Source organism: Toxotes jaculatrix, chromosome 13 (genome assembly GCF_017976425.1).
Source record: "Toxotes jaculatrix isolate fToxJac2 chromosome 13, fToxJac2.pri, whole genome shotgun sequence".
NCBI lineage: Eukaryota > Metazoa > Chordata > Actinopteri > Toxotidae > Toxotes > Toxotes jaculatrix.
The window spans coordinates 23,469,085-23,486,387 of NC_054406.1; the positions used below are offsets into that span (position 1 = coordinate 23,469,085).

The 17,303-nt window shown below is 41.9% G+C and overlaps 1 protein-coding gene across 1 annotated transcript; it reads right to left on the bottom strand.

The window, feature by feature from the left end:
• Positions 1 to 2,024: 2,024 nt before the first annotated feature.
• On the bottom strand, positions 2,025 to 16,866 carry LOC121191498 (NACHT, LRR and PYD domains-containing protein 14-like; the record flags this gene model as incomplete). Its single annotated transcript, XM_041052666.1, has 11 exons — positions 2,025 to 2,166; positions 4,578 to 4,751; positions 6,170 to 6,346; positions 7,143 to 7,319; positions 7,773 to 7,946; positions 9,778 to 9,951; positions 11,801 to 13,575; positions 14,674 to 14,725; positions 15,442 to 15,564; positions 16,211 to 16,333; positions 16,787 to 16,866. Coding segments are annotated over 11 exons (3,171 nt in total), but the record flags the coding sequence as incomplete, so codon positions are not given.
• Positions 16,867 to 17,303: the final 437 nt, after the last annotated feature.

Below are 17,303 nucleotides of genomic sequence, written 5' to 3' on the forward strand. Positions count from 1 at the left end.
TTTCTCAGGAACTATAAGATTAATAGGAATTCTAATTGGTTATTTTTAGAAGTAGTTTGTACTGGTTATAGTGGTTGTTGTAGCAGTAGTAATATCTATTCTACTTGCAGTAGTAGTGAAAGTAATTGCATCAGAGTAACTGATTTAGCTTTGTTTACTGTTTATGTCATTCTAATAACATGTTATACTATAATGCAGTTTGTAGTATAATTGAATTATTATATTTGAAGAAAGGCTCCATTGTTTTTTCCAGTTTAAATGTTCTGCCTGCCTCAGTTTGTGAATTTGTTCCTGTACAAGCTCCAGTAATGCTCTCACATGAATGAAATGGCCAATCACAAAATTCACCAGCCTCAGCCAATCAGAAAATTGGATTGCCTCTTCACCCTCTGAATTAAATGTTATCTGCAGTACCAGAGTGTGTTCAATAGTTCAATTACTGCATAACTCTGAACCTCCAAAATCTGCAAGACAGAAAAAATAATGTGGAAATTAGCTGCAATTCTCCACCACACCACATGATGGAGCTGATTAATATGATTCATCACTTTGGGTTCAGCATCTGTGAATGAATAAAAAAAGACCAGATAAAGTCCAGGTGGCGGGTGGAGGAGTCTCAGTGTGTCTGCAGAGACTGTAGAAGGACAGAGCAGCAGCAGAGCAGTCCAGATACACTGATGATTCTCTTTCAGATCCAGAGGAACACACAGGGATGATGGTGGACTTGACAGTGGAGCTGTTCTCAGAGCAGTTCAGACTGCAGCACTGAGAGTCTTCTCCACTTCTTCTGGTTCCTCTGTCAGTCACTGCTGGATGAAGCTCTCCTCTCCACTCTACCTCCCAGTAACATGGACCAATCAGAGCTGCTGCTGCTTCAACCTCTCTGGATCATCAGGACACAGCTCGTCCTCTCTCAACACACACACCGTCCTCTTCACTCTCTCCTTAAGAAATATCACTACCTCCAGCTGTTGAGAGAAGAAGACAGAGAACAGAGGTGATAAATCAGTGTTTACAGAGACTCACTTCATCAGCTGTCAGTCACTGATGCAGCACATCCAGTATAAAGAGCAGCAGGGACTTCAGTCCTGTTCAGAGCAGAAGTGGAGCAGCTGTGTAGTGTAGCAGCTTCCTCTCAGCTCTCATGTTAACGTATTGGAGTGAAGACACTGAGCTGGAAGCTCACACACCTGCAGAGACTTTTAGTATCAAGTCTGTTTACTCTGAATGTTTCACTCAAGTCCACAGTGGAAATAAACTGCTGAGTCATGAAGCTTCATTACTGCACTAACAGTTTAGTGATGGATTCACTGCTGTTACATGTCAACTCATGTTCCATTTAAAGAAAGAGTCTCTGTGTGTTGATGAACATCTGATCTGCTTCTGAAATATCAGCTGACAAATAAACATGGAGGCTGTCACTGAAAGTATCTGACAGATGGACAGATATACAGATGTGATCACTGGACTTCAGCAGAGGTTCTGCTCTGTATCAGACCACATGCTGACAAAATGTCATGATGCTTCTCTGAAATCAGAGCCAGTGATTTGCAGGCTGCAGTCAGACTGATCTCAGAGCTGTGACAAAGATCAAACTCATCAATTCTTTAGTGTTGAAATGAGACAACAAACAGTCTCAGATTAGATGTGATGGTAGAACAGTTGGACCAATGAGGACAACTGTCCCTACACATCTTGTGAGGCTGTCAGCTGTGATCCAGCTTTATTTCCTGTTGACATGAACACAACAACAGCAACAACAGATCACAATTAGCTTGTGGCTGCTGTGATTGGCTGACTGTCCTCTGCGTCTCTGTCTTTCTGTCCCATCCTGAGGCCTGTCCCCGTTCTCCTCTCACAGCTTCAATGAGCAAAGCAGCCACTGAGAAGGTTGGAGGTTTACAGGAGACACTGGATCTTTGCTTTGATACGAACTGTGTTTAGTACAATACAGCTGAAAGCAGCATGGACTGACTCCAACCCTCTACTGACCTCAGAGTCTGCAGTCCACAGTCTGGACTCTCCACAAGATCAGACAGATCCTTCACTCCTGAATCCTGCAGCTTGTTGTCACTCAGGTCCAGGTGTCTCAGATGGGAGGGGTTGGACTTCAGAGCTGAGGCCAGAGAAGCACAGCTGATCTCTGACAAACTGCAGTGACTCAATCTGAGTAAAGAACAAAAGATGTGAGTTTAGGAGACAAAGTTCCTGCTTGAAAGCGTTGAGTGTTTCATCATCTGTTCAGAGCTGAAGAAGGTTGAGAATGTACAAGTTTGGAAAATGGAAACTCCAAACACCTGAACCAACAGGATGCAGCTTAAAAACAGTCAGATACTAAAAGTCAAACACAGCTCTCATTAATATTAATGACAACATGCTGCTGCTTCAATAAAGACATAGTGACTTCAGCTCTTAAACTCTTCCAGCTCCACCAGTGGCTCCATCTATACAAACTCATGTTGTTGACATTTGTTTCAGATTCTACTAAAGATCCTAAAGTTTTGACAGAGAACAAACATGTCAGGCTGAAGTTTGGAGGAAAGTCAACAAATGATTGAGACAAAATGGAAAAGATTTTCACTTCATGTAACGGTGACGACATTTAACAAACATGCTGAGTTTGTTCTGAATACAGCTCTGGAAAAAATGAAGAGACCACTGCAAAATGATCAGTTCCTCCGTTGTTACTATTTATAGGTATGTGTTTGAGTAAAAAGAACATTTTTGTTTTATTCTATAAACTACTGACAACATTTCTCCCAAATTCCAAATAAAAATATTATCATTTAGAGCATTTATTTGCAGAAAATGACAAATGGTCAAAATAACAAAAAAGATGCAGTGTTCTCAAACCTCACATAATACAAAGAAAACAAGTTCATATTCATTTTTAAACAACACAATACTAATGTTTTAAGTTAGGAAGAGTTCAGAAATCAATATTTTCCATCACATCTTTCAAGCATCTTGCCATGCTCTCCACCAGTCTTTCACGTTGCTGTTGTGTGACTTTATGCCACTCCTGATGCAAAAATTCAAGCAGCTCAGGTATATGTGATGGCTTGTGACCATCCATCCTCCTCTTGATCACATTCCAGAGGTTTTCAATTGGGTTCAGGTCTGGAGATTGGGCTGGCCATGACAGGCTCTTGATTTGGTGGTCCTTCATCCACACCTTGATTGACCAAGCTGTGTGGCATGGAGCATTGTCCACCTGGAAAAAACAATCCTCAAAGCTGGAGAACATTGTCAGAGCAGAAGGAAGCCAGTTTTCTTCCAAGATAACCTTGTACGTAACTTGATTCATGCGTCCTTCGTAAAGACAAATCTGCCCGATTACAGCCTTGCTGAAGCACATCACCCATCCTCCACCAAATTTCACAGTGGGTGCGAGACACTGTGGCTTGTAGGCCTCTCCAGGTCTCCGTCTAACCATTAGATGACCAGGTATTGGGCAAAGCTGAAAATTGGACTCATCAGCGAGGATGACCTTACTCCAGTCCTCTATGGTCAATCCTTATGGTCTTTTGCAAACCTCAGCCTGGCTCTTCTTTGCTTCTCATTGATGAAGGGCTTATTTCTAGCTTTACACGACTTGAGCCCTGCCCCTAGAAGCTTGTTTCGAGCCGTTCTCACCGTGCACTTCACCCCAGCTGCCATTTGCCATTCTTTTTGTAGGTTACTTGATGTCATCCTACGGTTGCTGAGTGAAATTCGAATGAGTTGACGGTCATCCTGGTCAGTGGAGAGTCGTTTCGCCCTCTGCCAGCCTGTAGCTTTGTTGTCCCCAGTGTCTGCTGCTTGACCTTGTCCTTATGAACAGTCAACTTAGAAATTTAAAGGATGGAAGCAACCTGACGCTCACTGTATCCCTCTGCCAGTAAAGCCAGAATTTTCCTCTTTTTTCTCTCTTTTCCTCAAACAAAACTTTTCTTTTCAACTGTTTTGGCATGGTCAATAGTTATTTTTTTGATTGCTATTACTTTTGAGGTACTACCAGCACTGTTTGTGCCATCCATCCAGTCCTATTGCAAGAGCATAGTGATGACCACAGCAGTGGTTTTTATACTTTTCCTCATTAAATAGGATTTGGTTCAGGTGATCACCTAATCAGTACCTCATTAAGTAGACTGAGGTGTGCTTGTGTTGGAATTCAACATACACAGGAATGGAATGGCTGTCATACCTGTAGAGATATTGATTTCAGAAGAATTTGCAGTGGTCTCTCAGTTTTTTCCAGAGCTGTATCTGAGTCACTTTGACTTTAGTCTCATCACTTTCTAGTCGTGTTGGAAGAAGAAAATACTGAATATATATTTGTTGATGTGAGTGTGGAAAAAACTTGGATGTGATTTAAAGAGTGAAGCTTTTTTCTTGTTAAATGAAGCTTTGAAATCTGTAGCTCAACATTGCTCTGCCACAGTCAGTGGACTAAACCACAGAAGAAGAAAACAGACTTTACCATGAAGATCCTCAGTGTGGATCAGTATAATATCAGTGTGATGTCTGCACTTTACTGTCAGCACAACTTTCACGTCATATTCATCTCAGCACACAAGTAAACAATGGAGTCTGACCTCAGAGTCTCCAGTCCACAGTCTGGACTCTGCAGAAAACCACACAGATCCTTCACTCCTGAATCCTGCAGGTTGTTTCCACTCAGGTCCAGGTGTCTCAGATGGGAGGGGTTGGACTTCAGAGCTGAGGCCAGAGAAGCACAGCTGATCTCTGACAAACTGCAGTTGATCAACCTGAATAAAGAATAAAAGATGTGAGTTTAGGAGACAAAGTTCCTGCTTGAAAGCGTTGAGTGTTTCATCATCTGTTCAGAGCTGAAGAAGGTTGAGAATGTACAAGTTTGGAAAATGGAAACTCCAAACACCTGAACCAACAGGATGCAGCTTAAAAACAGTCAGATACTAAAAGTCAAACACAGCTCTCATTAACTTCAGTCACTATAAACATCACAGATGATAAAGCAAAGAGTGAAGAAACATTTCTTTCTGTCTTAATGTGGAATATTTGCTTTGGATGTGAAGAAATATAAAAGTCAAATGAAGGTGAAGATGAAATTGTTCCAAAGTAAAGAGTCAATTAGCAAGTGTTGGATTTTGAATCTTCATTCAATGAGTTTGAAATATGAAGCTGAACAAGATGCTCAGTGTGGATCAGCATCAAATCTCTGAGCTCAAATCTCCTTCAAAAAGTCCCACATTCACACTCAGGTTTAACAGTTTGGAAGAAAGTTTTCAAAGTGTTCATATTTTTTTCATATTGTGTGAAATAATAGTTTGAGCCTTTGATGTTTTGAGTGTGACTGAAGTTTGTGTTGAGAGTTTGAGAAGCTGCAGACATTCAGCACATGTGCAGTGAGTTGAATGAGACATTTCATCACATTCCAGTCATGTGTCTTCGGTCCAAAGCAAGTTCAGCTTCATCCAACACTCTCTGCTCACACATTTGAATCTGCTGTTCCAGCATTGCATTCTGGGATTCCTGGTGGCTGTCAGCTTAGGGGGGGTCTGTGTCCCACAGTTTGTGTCCCTGTGACAAAGACACAGTGGGACGTTGACACCCAGTGGGCTCAGTGATTGGTCGGCTGTGTGGAGCTGAGAAAGGAGCCAGGGTTTGAACTTCTCTCTCTGCTCTGTTTTCATTGCTTCCACAAATATTTGTGTCCCTGTTCAGCTCAGCAGCTGAGTGTAGCTCTATGAATGTCTTCAGGAGACACTGTGTGAAAATGTCCTCTCCGTATTTAAACCATGGTCACGTGTCTTCTCTGTGACAGCAGGCTTTTCACTGTGCCTGTGAGTGAGGCCATTGGGAGCAGCTATGAACACTTGTGCCTTCAGACCTGCTCACACGTGTTGTACAGATCAGTTCTTGTCAAACATCCTGATCTCAAAGAGACTTCGTGAATAACAGAAGCTCAACTCAGTCAAACTGCTGACACTGTCAATGTGGACTGTAAGAGTCAGAATCCAAATCATTTTCAAAGCTTTAAAAATCACTTTGAAAATCAGAGTCAGCACTTTCACAACTTCCTTTCAACCATTTCACACTTTGAATGTTAGAAATTCTGAAGGAGATTTGACCTAATAAATACTGAATAAAGCACAACTTTCACATCATATTCATCTCAGCACACAAGTAAACAATGGAGTCTGACCTCAGAGTCTCCAGTCCACAGTCTGGACTCTGCAGAAAACCACACAGATGCTTCAGTCCTGAATCCTGCAGGTCCCAGTTTTCACTCAGGTCCAGGTGTCTCAGATGGGAGGGGTTGGACTTCAGAGCTGAGGCCAGAGAAGCACAGCTGATCTCTGACAACCTGCAGTAACTCAACCTGAATAAAGAATAAAAGATGTGAGTTTAGGAGACAAAGTTCCTGCTTGAAAGCGTTGAGTGTTTCATCATCTGTTCAGAGCTGAAGAAGGTTGAGAATGTACAAGTTTGGAAAATGGAAACTCCAAACACCTGAACCAACAAGATGCAGCTTAAAAACAGTCAGATACTAAAAGTCAAACACAGCTCTCATTAATATTAATGACAACATGCTGCTGCTTCAATAAAGACATAGTGACTTCAGCTCTTAAACTCTTCCAGCTCCACCAGTGGCTCCATCTATACAAACTCATGTTGTTGACATTTGTTTCAGATTCTACTAAAGATCCTAAAGTTTTGACAGAGAACAAACATGTCAGGCTGAAGTTTGGAGGAAAGGCAACAAATGATTGAGACAAAATGGAAAAGATTTTCACTTCATGTAACGGTGACGACATTTAACAAACATGCTGAGTTTGCTCTGAATATCTGAGTCACTTTGACTTTAGTCTCATCACTTTCTAGTCGTGTTGGAAGAAGAAAATACTGAATATATATTTGTTGATGTGAGTGTGGAAAAAACTTGGATGTGATTTAAAGAGTGAAGCTTTTTTCTTGTTAAATGAAGCTTTGAAATCTGTAGCTCAACATTGCTCTGTCACAGTCAGTGGACTAAACCACAGAAGAAGAAAACAGACTTTACCATGAAGATCCTCAGTGTGGATCAGTATAATATCAGTGTGATGTCTGCACTTTACTGTCAGCACAACTTTCACATCATATTCATCTCAGCACACAAGTAAACAATGGAGTCTGACCTCAGAGTCTCCAGTCCACAGTCTGGACTCTGCAGAAAACCACACAGATGATTCAGTCCTGAATCCTGCAGGTCCCAGTTTTCACTCAGGTCCAGGTGTCTCAGATGGGAGGGGTTGGACTTCAGAGCTGAGGCCAGAGAAGCACAGCTGATTTCTGACAAACTGCAGTAACTCAACCTGAATAAAGAATAAAAGATGTGAGTTTAGGAGACAAAGTTCCTGCTTGAAAGCGTTGAGTGTTTCATCATCTGTTCAGAGCTGAAGAAGGTTGAGAATGTACAAGTTTGGAAAATGGAAACTCCAAACACCTGAACCAACAGGATGTAACTTAAAAACAGTCAGATACTAAAAGTCAAACACAGCTCTCATTAACTTCAGTCACTATAAACATCACAGATCATAAAGCAAAGAGTGAAGAAACATTTCTTTCTGTCTTAATGTGGAATATTTGCTTTGTATGTGAAGAAATATAAAAATCAACTGAAGGTGAAAATGAAATTGTTCCAAAGTAAAGAGTCAATTAGCAAGTGTTGGATTTTGAATCTTCATTCAATGAGTTTGAAATATGAAGCTGAACAAGATGCTCAGTGTGGATCAGCATCAAATCACAAGGAAACAATGGAGTCTGACCTCAGAGTCTCCAGTCCACAGTCTGGACTCTGCAGAAAACCACACAGATGCTTCACTCCTGAATCCTGCAGGTTGTTGTCACTCAGGTCCAGGTGTCTCAGATGGGAGGGGTTGGACTTCAGAGCTGAGGCCAGAGAAGCACAGCTGATCTCTGACAAACTGCAGTGACTCAACCTGAATAAAGGATAAAAGATGTGAGTTTAGGAGACAAAGTTCCTGCTTGAAAGCTTTGAGTGTTTCATCATCTGTTCAGAGCTGAAGAAGGTTGAGAATGTACAAGTTTGGAAAATGGAAACTCCAAACACCTGAACCAACAGGATGCAGCTTAAAAACAGTCAGATACTAAAAGTCAAACACAGCTCTCATTAACTTCAGTCACTATAAACATCACAGATGATAAAGCAAAGAGTGAAGAAACATTTCTTTCTGTCTCTCAGTCTGACCTCAGAGTCTCCAGTCCACAGTCTGGACTCGGCAGAAAACCACACAGATCCTTCACTCCTGAATCCTGCAGGTCCCAGTTTTCACTCAGGTCCAGGTGTCTCAGATGGGAGGGGTTGGACTTCAGAGCTGAGGCCAGAGAAGCACAGCTGATCTTTGACAAACTGCAGCCCTTAACCCTGAATAAAGGATAACAGATGAAGATGAAAATCATTGATAATCCAATCAGATATGTCCTAATCAACGAGCTTCTCTCTAACATGAGCAGAGTGACTGTGTCCTTCTGTTGCTCTGGATCATCATCATGTCAGCCTTCTACACACATCATCCACATGTCACCACAACATTCACACACCTGTTCATGTCAACACAGATTCATATCAGTCAGGTCTGTCATTAGAGGAGCAATATATTTAGTAGCTCAGTAGGTTTGTGCAGTTAAAATGAGAAGTCCACATGTTCACAGCTGGATCTGAAAACAACAGTCAGATGTCAGATGCAGATTAAAGGAGTTGGTGTCATCCTTCAACTCTCAGCTTCACAGCTCTGTTTGGAAACAGCTTCCAGCCTTTTTACAAACATCAGATTTGATGGTGTCGTTCATCATCATCACCTCTATGACTTAAACCAGGTGTAAAACCTGTTTGTTGAAGAGCTCTGCACCTGTTGACAGGTAGAAATGAGCAGCTGTAGCAGAAGATCTGAGCTTTTGCTGCACTTTGATCTTCATGGAGTGTGGTAAACATTTACTGACATGTATCTGTACACTGATGAATCACTGTTGCACTGTCTTCTGTAATAAGTCCTGAGGGTGGTTCTGACCTTTGACCCTCCAGTCATGGAGACTGTAGTTTGTCAGTGTGTGAGATCTGCTCATTGGAAACTGCTCTTACTGGAATTAGTTGCTCAGAGAACAGACTCCCACTGAGCTTGTCCTCACTGCAGTTTGGTATCATAGGCTGGTGGAGGAAGGAGCAGTTCAACACATTCTATCATGTCTCTCATGTGTAGAGTCTATTTCCTGGATCCACAACGAAAACATTCATTCAACTCAACAGAGACTGAGCACAAAGTGGTTTTCATTCATAACAGAGCTTTGAAAACTTAAACTCTGTCATCCAAAGATCTCTTCATTCACTCCATGTTTTATTTCTCAGAGATTCAACAGTCAGGTGATTGTTACTGATTGTTGAACACTGTGACTGGTCTCAGCTGCCTTCTTTTTGTAGTCATTACAAAAGAGAGTCCTTTCTCCTCTCCAGAAGCTCCAGAAGAATTCATGTCCCTAACACACTCTACAGCCTCACCTTCACTGACTGATGGACCACAACATCAACCTCTGGAAGCTGAAAAACTGTCCTGTCCAACATGTCCCCATCATGACTCTGCTCCTGTCGCCCTTTAAATAAACCTTGCTCAAGCCTTTGACTTTAATTTGGAGCCATAAGGAAAACCATTTGGAATGACTGAGAACTTCTCAAGACACTGACCATTTAAAACTACAGTCAATGATAACAATGAAGAATCTACAGGAAACTAAAACAGCTCCAGTCAGTGGACTGACCTCAGAGTCTCCAGTCTACAGTTTGGACTCTCCAGTCCAGCAGACAGCGGCTTCGCTCCTGAATCCCGCAGGTTGTTTCCACTCAGGTCCAGCTCTGTGAGGTGGGAGGGGTTGGACATCAGAGCTGAGGCCACGACTTCACAGTGAGTCTCTGAGAGTCCACACTCAGAAAGTCTGTAATGACACATTAATGATAAAACATGTTATTATGAAAGAGGAAACTTTCTATTTACTTGAAACATTTGATGAGAAAAGACTTGGACCTGTTTTGATAAATATTTGCTCTTCACATCACTGGTTTAGCAAATCTTATCTGCGTGTGTTTGACATGAAATATTGATTCTCATCACTATCTCTCAGACCTGCACAGTTTTCATTGTTTGACTTTAATGTTGCAGAAGAAGAGAGAGAACATGTGCTCACAGTAAGTCTTCCATAATGTCCACAGTGTGTCAGTGAGATCAAAGTTATCATGAGGCCGTCTCCATTAGAAAAACATTTTTACTGTCCAGGATTTTTCTCTGACTCCAGGATATTTTTCTCCAGTTGAGCTCAGTGAACAGTGACAGCTGCTAAAGATGATCTCTCTCTGTGAGCTACCTGCTGCTGTTAGCTTCACGTCCATTAGCTGCAACATGGGCTGACTTTTACCAAAAGGTACAAATGAAACTAATGGACTGACAATATCAGAGCTGCACATATTTAAATATGAAAGGATGAAATATTTAGACGAGCGTGGCAGATGACTGAATGATGATTTGTCGTCAACACAAAACTGATCGAGCACAAACACAATTAACAAACCAATAAGGTTGAATTCTTTTCAACATGATGTAATCAGAGAGATGTGATCTGTCTTTAGGAGAAATTAGGGGTGGGCGATATGGCAAAAATATCACATCACGATTTTTTAATGGTAAAATCACGATAATGATTTTATCAGTTCATTTTTACAGTTAAGTTAATGTAGAACCAAACTATTCTCTATGTAAAAACTTGGCCCTAAAGACAAAAAAAATTCACCTCTTTCCACCGTTTGCTACTTGGTTGGTTATTTCTGTGTAATGTCTTTAGCAGTTACCACTGGCTGATGTGTGGTTGGCCGCGCTGCTTGGCTCTCAGCAAATTGTTTCGGACGCTGCCTCTTCAGGTTGTTAAAGAGGTTCGTTGTGTTGCCATCCGGCGTTACATGAACTCCGTTACTCCCCAACACTGTCCATACGACTGAAGTGGAGTTCTTTTTGGGGACCAACTCCAAGCTTTCACTTTCGTTACCGGCCATGGCTACCCGCTACACTTTGACTAAAACAGCGAGGCTAGTAAAAAAAAAAAATCAGCACTGCTAGTACTTCGCCATGATTGGTTGGTCATGTTCACGTGAAGCGGGCTGTTAGTTGCCCAAAGAAGAAAAAAAACTTCTCATGCGTCTGTGCGCAAGAATAGAGCTGCAATTAATAGAATGTGCCCTATAGACGATAATACGATCTCTGTCCTCTGGCAGATCGTCAACACTTTCTAATCCTTCATGATCTAATAAAGTCATATCGCACACCCCTAGGAGAAATATTTCCATGTCATGGAAATGGTTATTAAATATTCCATTTTCAAAACAATAAAACAATAAAGACAGGAATTCATTCAAGGTTTCACAGATGAATGAATGAATTCATCCAGAAATAAACAGACTGAATTACTAAGGATTTGATGAACTGACATTTAAATGGACAATGAAAGGATGAATTATTCAAAGAATTTACACATGAATATATTCATCCTTTCATAAATCTGTCACAAAAATCCACATTAAATCAATCAATAATCAATAATCAATAACAGCTTTGCTCTTACAGCATCTGAATCAGCTCAAGAACATCTGTGAAAAATAAAACTGACACATTGATTTAAATCAACCAGTGGAACAATGTGTTTAGAGCACTAAGAACTTTATCGTCTGTGTATCTGAAGAATTTAACCACTAGTCTACAGAATGATTGATCATGTCATTGATCATGTCTGGACTCACTGAGCCTTTCTGCAGTTCCTCACAGCTGGGATCAGTCTCCGTCGTCCCTCCTCTGATGTGTTGTAATTCTTCAGGTCCAACTCATCCAGAACCTCCTCTGACATCTGCAGAACGTAGGCCAGAGCTGAACAGTGGATCACAGAGAGTTCCTTCTCTGATCTGTTCTCTGACTTCAGGAACTCTTGGATCTCCTGATGTACTGAGCAGTCGTTCATCTCCATCAGACAGTGGAAGATGTTGATGCTTCTGTCAGGAGAGATATCACCTCTGTTCATCTCCTTCAGGTTGTTGATGACTTTCTGGATGGTCTCTGGTCTGGTATCTGTTTGACCCAGAAGGCCTCCTAAGAGTCTCTGGTTGGACTCCAGAGACAGGCCATGAAGAAATCGAACAAACAGGTCCAGGTGGCCATTTCTACTGCTTAGGGATTTGTTCACTGTTTTCATCAGGAAGAAATGCAGGCTTGAATCAACACATTGTTCTCCCAGGAAGTCCTTCAATACCTCTGTCTTCCTGTTGGTGACACAGTGGAACATGTAGACTGCAGCCAGAAACTCCTGAATGCTCAGATGAACAAAGCAGTAGACTGTTTTCTGGAAGATCACACTCTCTCTTTTAAAGATCTCTGTACAAACTCCTGAGTAAACCAAGGCCTCTGTGACATCAAGACCACACTGCTCCAGGTCTTCTTGGTAGAACATGATGTTTCCTTTCTCCAGATGTTCAAACGCCAGCCTCCCCAGCTTCAGAAGAACTTCACTGTCAGCCTTCATTAGCTCCTGTGGACTTGTCTCATGTCCCTCATCATACTTGTGCTTTTTCCTCTTTGTCTGAACCAGCAGGAAGTGTGAGTACAGGTCAGTCAGGGTCTTGGGCAGCTCTCCTCTCTGCTCTGTGGTCAACATGTGCTCCAGAACTGTAGCAGAGATCCAGCAGAAGACTGGGATCTGACACATGATGTGGAGGCTCCTGGATGTCTTGATGTGTGAGATGATTCTTCTGGACAGTTCTTCATCACTGGATCTCCTCCTGAAGTACTCCTCCTTCTGGGCGTCAGTGAAGCCTCGTACTTCTGTTACCCTGCCAACACATGCAGGAGGGATCTGACTGGCTGCCGCAGGTCGGGAAGTTATCCAGACCAGAGCAGAGGGAAGCAGATTCCCCTGGATGAGGTTTGTCAGCAGAACATTGACAGATGACTTCTGTGAGACATCAGACATGACCTCCCTGTTGCTGAAATCCAGTGAAAGTCTGCTTTCATCCAGGCCGTCAAAGATGAACAACACTTTACAGACAGCGAGCTTCTCTGCTGTGACCTTCTTTAATGTTGGATGGAAAACGTGGAGCAGCATGAGAAGACTGTACTGCTCATCTTTGATCAGGTTCAGCTCCCTGAACGAAAGCAGAACCAGCAGACTGACGTCTTGGTTTTCAGAGCCCTCTGCCCAGTCCAGAGTGAACTTCTGCACTGAGAAGGTTTTTCCAATGCCAGCGACGCCGTTCGTCAAAACGACTCTGATGTGTCTCTGTTGGTCAGGTAAGGCTTTAAAGATGTCATGGCACTTGATTGGAGTGTCATGGAGGGTCTCCATCTTGGAAGCTGTCTCCAGCTGCCTCACCTCATGTTGGGTATTAACCTCTTCACTCTGTCCCTCTGTGATGTAGAGCTCAGTGTAGATCCTGTTGAGGAGGGTTTCACTTCCTGTTCCATCACTTCCTTCAGTCACACGTTCACATCTCCTCCTCAGACTGATCTTATGTTCATCTAAAACCTCCTGCAGACCACTATCTGCTGAAAATCTGCTGACACAGAAGAAATAATGTCAGACTGAAGAAAGAGAATCTGAGAATCTGCTCATTTCTTTCATCAGCTGCATAAAAACTAAAGACAAGCAAAGAAAAGCTTTTTCATTTTGTGGTATTTCTAATTATCTTAAATACCAAAGCTGTATGATAGAACAAATGACTCTGTAACAAACCACAGATCCTGTTTTCAGAGATGATGACATGAGCAGACAGATGTACAGTCTTACTTTGTACAGTGCTGCTCTGACTGTCTGCAGTCCAGCTCTTGTTCTGGATCGTTCTCTCAGATTTTATATCTTATACATTTTCCAACAAATATTTGAACTTACTGAGATACTCTTGGATGTTTTGGGTGGATTACTGTGAGATTGTTGGGATTCTTTCAGGCTCTGATAATGTATTTTATCTTGATGATGTATTGAGTCCTATTAGCTCGTTGTCATGTTGGCCATTTAACTCAAGTGTTTCCTTTTTTAGTCTGATCAAACTTTTTTGGGAGCTACAATCCAGTGTGAGGACATTCTGCTCCTTTCCAACAGTCATTAAATCCCAGAAACCTGACAACAAATGATTTTAGCAGCACGACCTGTACTGAGACTAAATGTTCTGTTGATTGTTGTGAAAAAATATCCAGATTTGGTTCACAATGTCTAGAAGCTGTTAAAGGCTCAGACGTGTAAATCATTAAAGTGGAACCTCCGACATGGAGACACAGAATTTTTTTTTTGTCCTTCTTTTCATTGACAGGTCTACAGACTCTGGAAGTGGAAATCAGGCTCGTGTTCATACACCAACTCTCACAATGAGACTGATAAAACAGTAACATGAGAAAGCTCTGCTTTATAAATCTGCTGAAAAGAGTGTGTGTTCATATTTCTGTCTTTGTGTGGACACAGAGTTTTATGGATCTGGCCCCTGGTGTCTCCCTGTTTCCTTCAAATATGTCTGAGAACTGAATCATCCTCAGGTCAGTTTATACTAGAAACAGTCTCTTACTTTGTGTCTGAGGGTCCAGGTTCATTTCTGAAGTCTGGAGGATTAAACTCTTTGGACCAGTCACTCTTCACAGACAGACAGCTGGATCCTGAAGACTCTGCTCTCAGTCTGTGGTCCTGACCTCTGAAAACACAAACATATTTTTATTCATATCACATCAATCACTGATAAATTGTCTGAGGACAAAGTCATTCTGGGAACTCTCAGCTGACGTCCTGCAGCAACGTTACCATGTAGCACTGAACACTATACTGAAGGATGGAGGCAACACACCAGCATCCATAAACAACACTGTTGTGTCAGTTAATCATAAAATATGTGCAGTTTCCACGTGTTGATGACCTGACTCACATTAGCTCTAAAGAACTGTAATGGGGACTATTTTGATCTATGGATTTATCTACATTTGGTGCTCTGTGTGTGTGTGTGTGTGCGTGTGTGTGTGTGTGTGTGTGGATGGAGATGAAAGAACATGTCACCCAGTGTAACAGTGTGGTTCACTGATGTGTTTTAATATTTCCTGACTCAGAGGAATCAGATCTATCAGGCTGTGATACACATTCTGTGTGGGTTTGACTCTGCACATGGGATTTATTGGTAATAAGAAAAATGTGGAAAATCAGTGAAAGTAAAAATGTTCTTTAGTCAGATCATTTCAAAAGAAACAAGCAGCCTCAGCAGTCAGTATTAATACACTGATGAGCCAGAAGAACCAGGAAGAACTGATTTTCTGTCGACACTACAGCAGCTGTTACAGGCAGAGACGACAACTGCAGGACCTCAACACACTGTTATAGCCCAAAGTTTGGAGGTTCACAGGTTTGTAGCAGTTCTCTTACTTTGTGTCTGAGGGTCCAGGTTCATTACTAAACTTTGGAGGATCTTTCTCTTTGGACCAGTCACTCTTCAAAGACAGACAGCTGGATCCTGGAGACTCTGCTCTCAGTCTGTGGTCCTGACCTCTGAAAACACAAACACATTTTTATTCATATCACATCAATCACTGATAAACCGTCTGAGGGCAAAGTAATTCTGGGAACTCTCAGCTGACGTCCTGCAGCAACGTCACCATGTAGCACGGAACACTATACTGAAGGATGGAGGCAACACACCAGCATCCATAAACAACTCTGTTGTGTCAGTTAATCATAAAATATGTGCAGTTTCCACGTGTTGATGACCTGACTCACATTAGCTCTAAAGAACTGTAAGTTGGACTATTTTCATCTGTGGATTTGTCTATATTTGGTGCTGTGTGTATGTGTGTGTGTGTGTAGGTGAATGTATGTATAGGAATCAGATCTATCAGGCTGTGATACACATTCTGTGTGGGTTTGACTCTGCACATGGGATTTATTGGTAATAAGAAAAATGTGGAAAATCAGTGAAAGTAAAAATGTTCTTTAGTCAGATCATTTCAAAAGAAACAAGCAGCCTCAGCAGTCAGTATTAATACACTGATGAGCCAGAAGAACCAGGAAGAACTGATTTTCTGTCCACACTACAGCAGCTGTTACAGGCAGAGACGACAACTGCAGGACCTCAACACTCTAAACACTGTTATAGCCCAAAGTTTGGAGGTTCACAGGTTTGTAGCAGTTCTCTTACTTTGTGTCTGAGGGTCCAGGTTCATTACTAAATTTTGGAGGATCTTTCTCTTTGGACCAGTCACTCTTCACAGACAGACAGCTGGATCCTGGAGACTCTGCTCTCAGTCTGTGGTCCTGACCTCTGAAAACACAAACACATTTTTATTCATATCACATCAATCACTGATAAATTGTCTGAGGACAAAGTCATTCTGGAAACTCTCAGCTGACGTCCTGCAGCAACGTCACCATGTAGCACTGAACACTATACTGAAGGATGTCTGTGTGCAGGTGTATGTGTTGATGGAGATTAAGGAACATGTCACTCAGTGTAACAGTGTGGTTCACTGATGTGTTTTAATATTTCCTGGCTCAGAGGAATCAGATCTATCAGGCTGTGATACACATTGTGTGTGGGTTTGACTCTGCACATGGGATTTATTGGTAATAAGAAAAATGTGGAAAATCAGTGAAAGTAAAAATGTTCTTTAGTCAGATCATTTCAAAAGAAGATGACAACTGCAGGACCTCAACACACTAAACACTGTTATAGCCCAAAGTTTGGAGGTTCACAGGTTTGTAGCAGTTCTCTTACTTTGTGTCTGAGGGTCCAGGTTCATTACTGAACTTTGGAGGATCTTTCTCTTTGGACCAGTCACTCTTCATAGACAAACAGCTGGATCCTGGACACTCTGCTCTGTCCTCTTCTTCCTCCACACAAACACTCATCTTCTGGACTTCAGTCAGTCTGAGAAGGAAACCAGTAAAACAGACTGTGAGCTCAGACACACAAAGAATCAGGACACACAAGTCTGATCAAGAGTCACATGCAAGACTGAGAGAACAGGAAGTAACACACACACAGAGTCTACAGTAGAGATAGACAGATATGTTTTTTTCAGGGTCAATGGCGATACCAATTATTAGTAGTTAAGGAGGCCGATAACCGATATGGAGCCAATATTCACTTGAAGTAAAAGTGAAAATATTGGCATCAAAATTTTGGATAATACAAACTCCAACACTTCACTTCATTTAACCCCTTAACGCTCCGACGGCCTGCCGGCAGGCCGTCATGCTATTTCTCAGACATGTCTGTGTTTTATTGTACC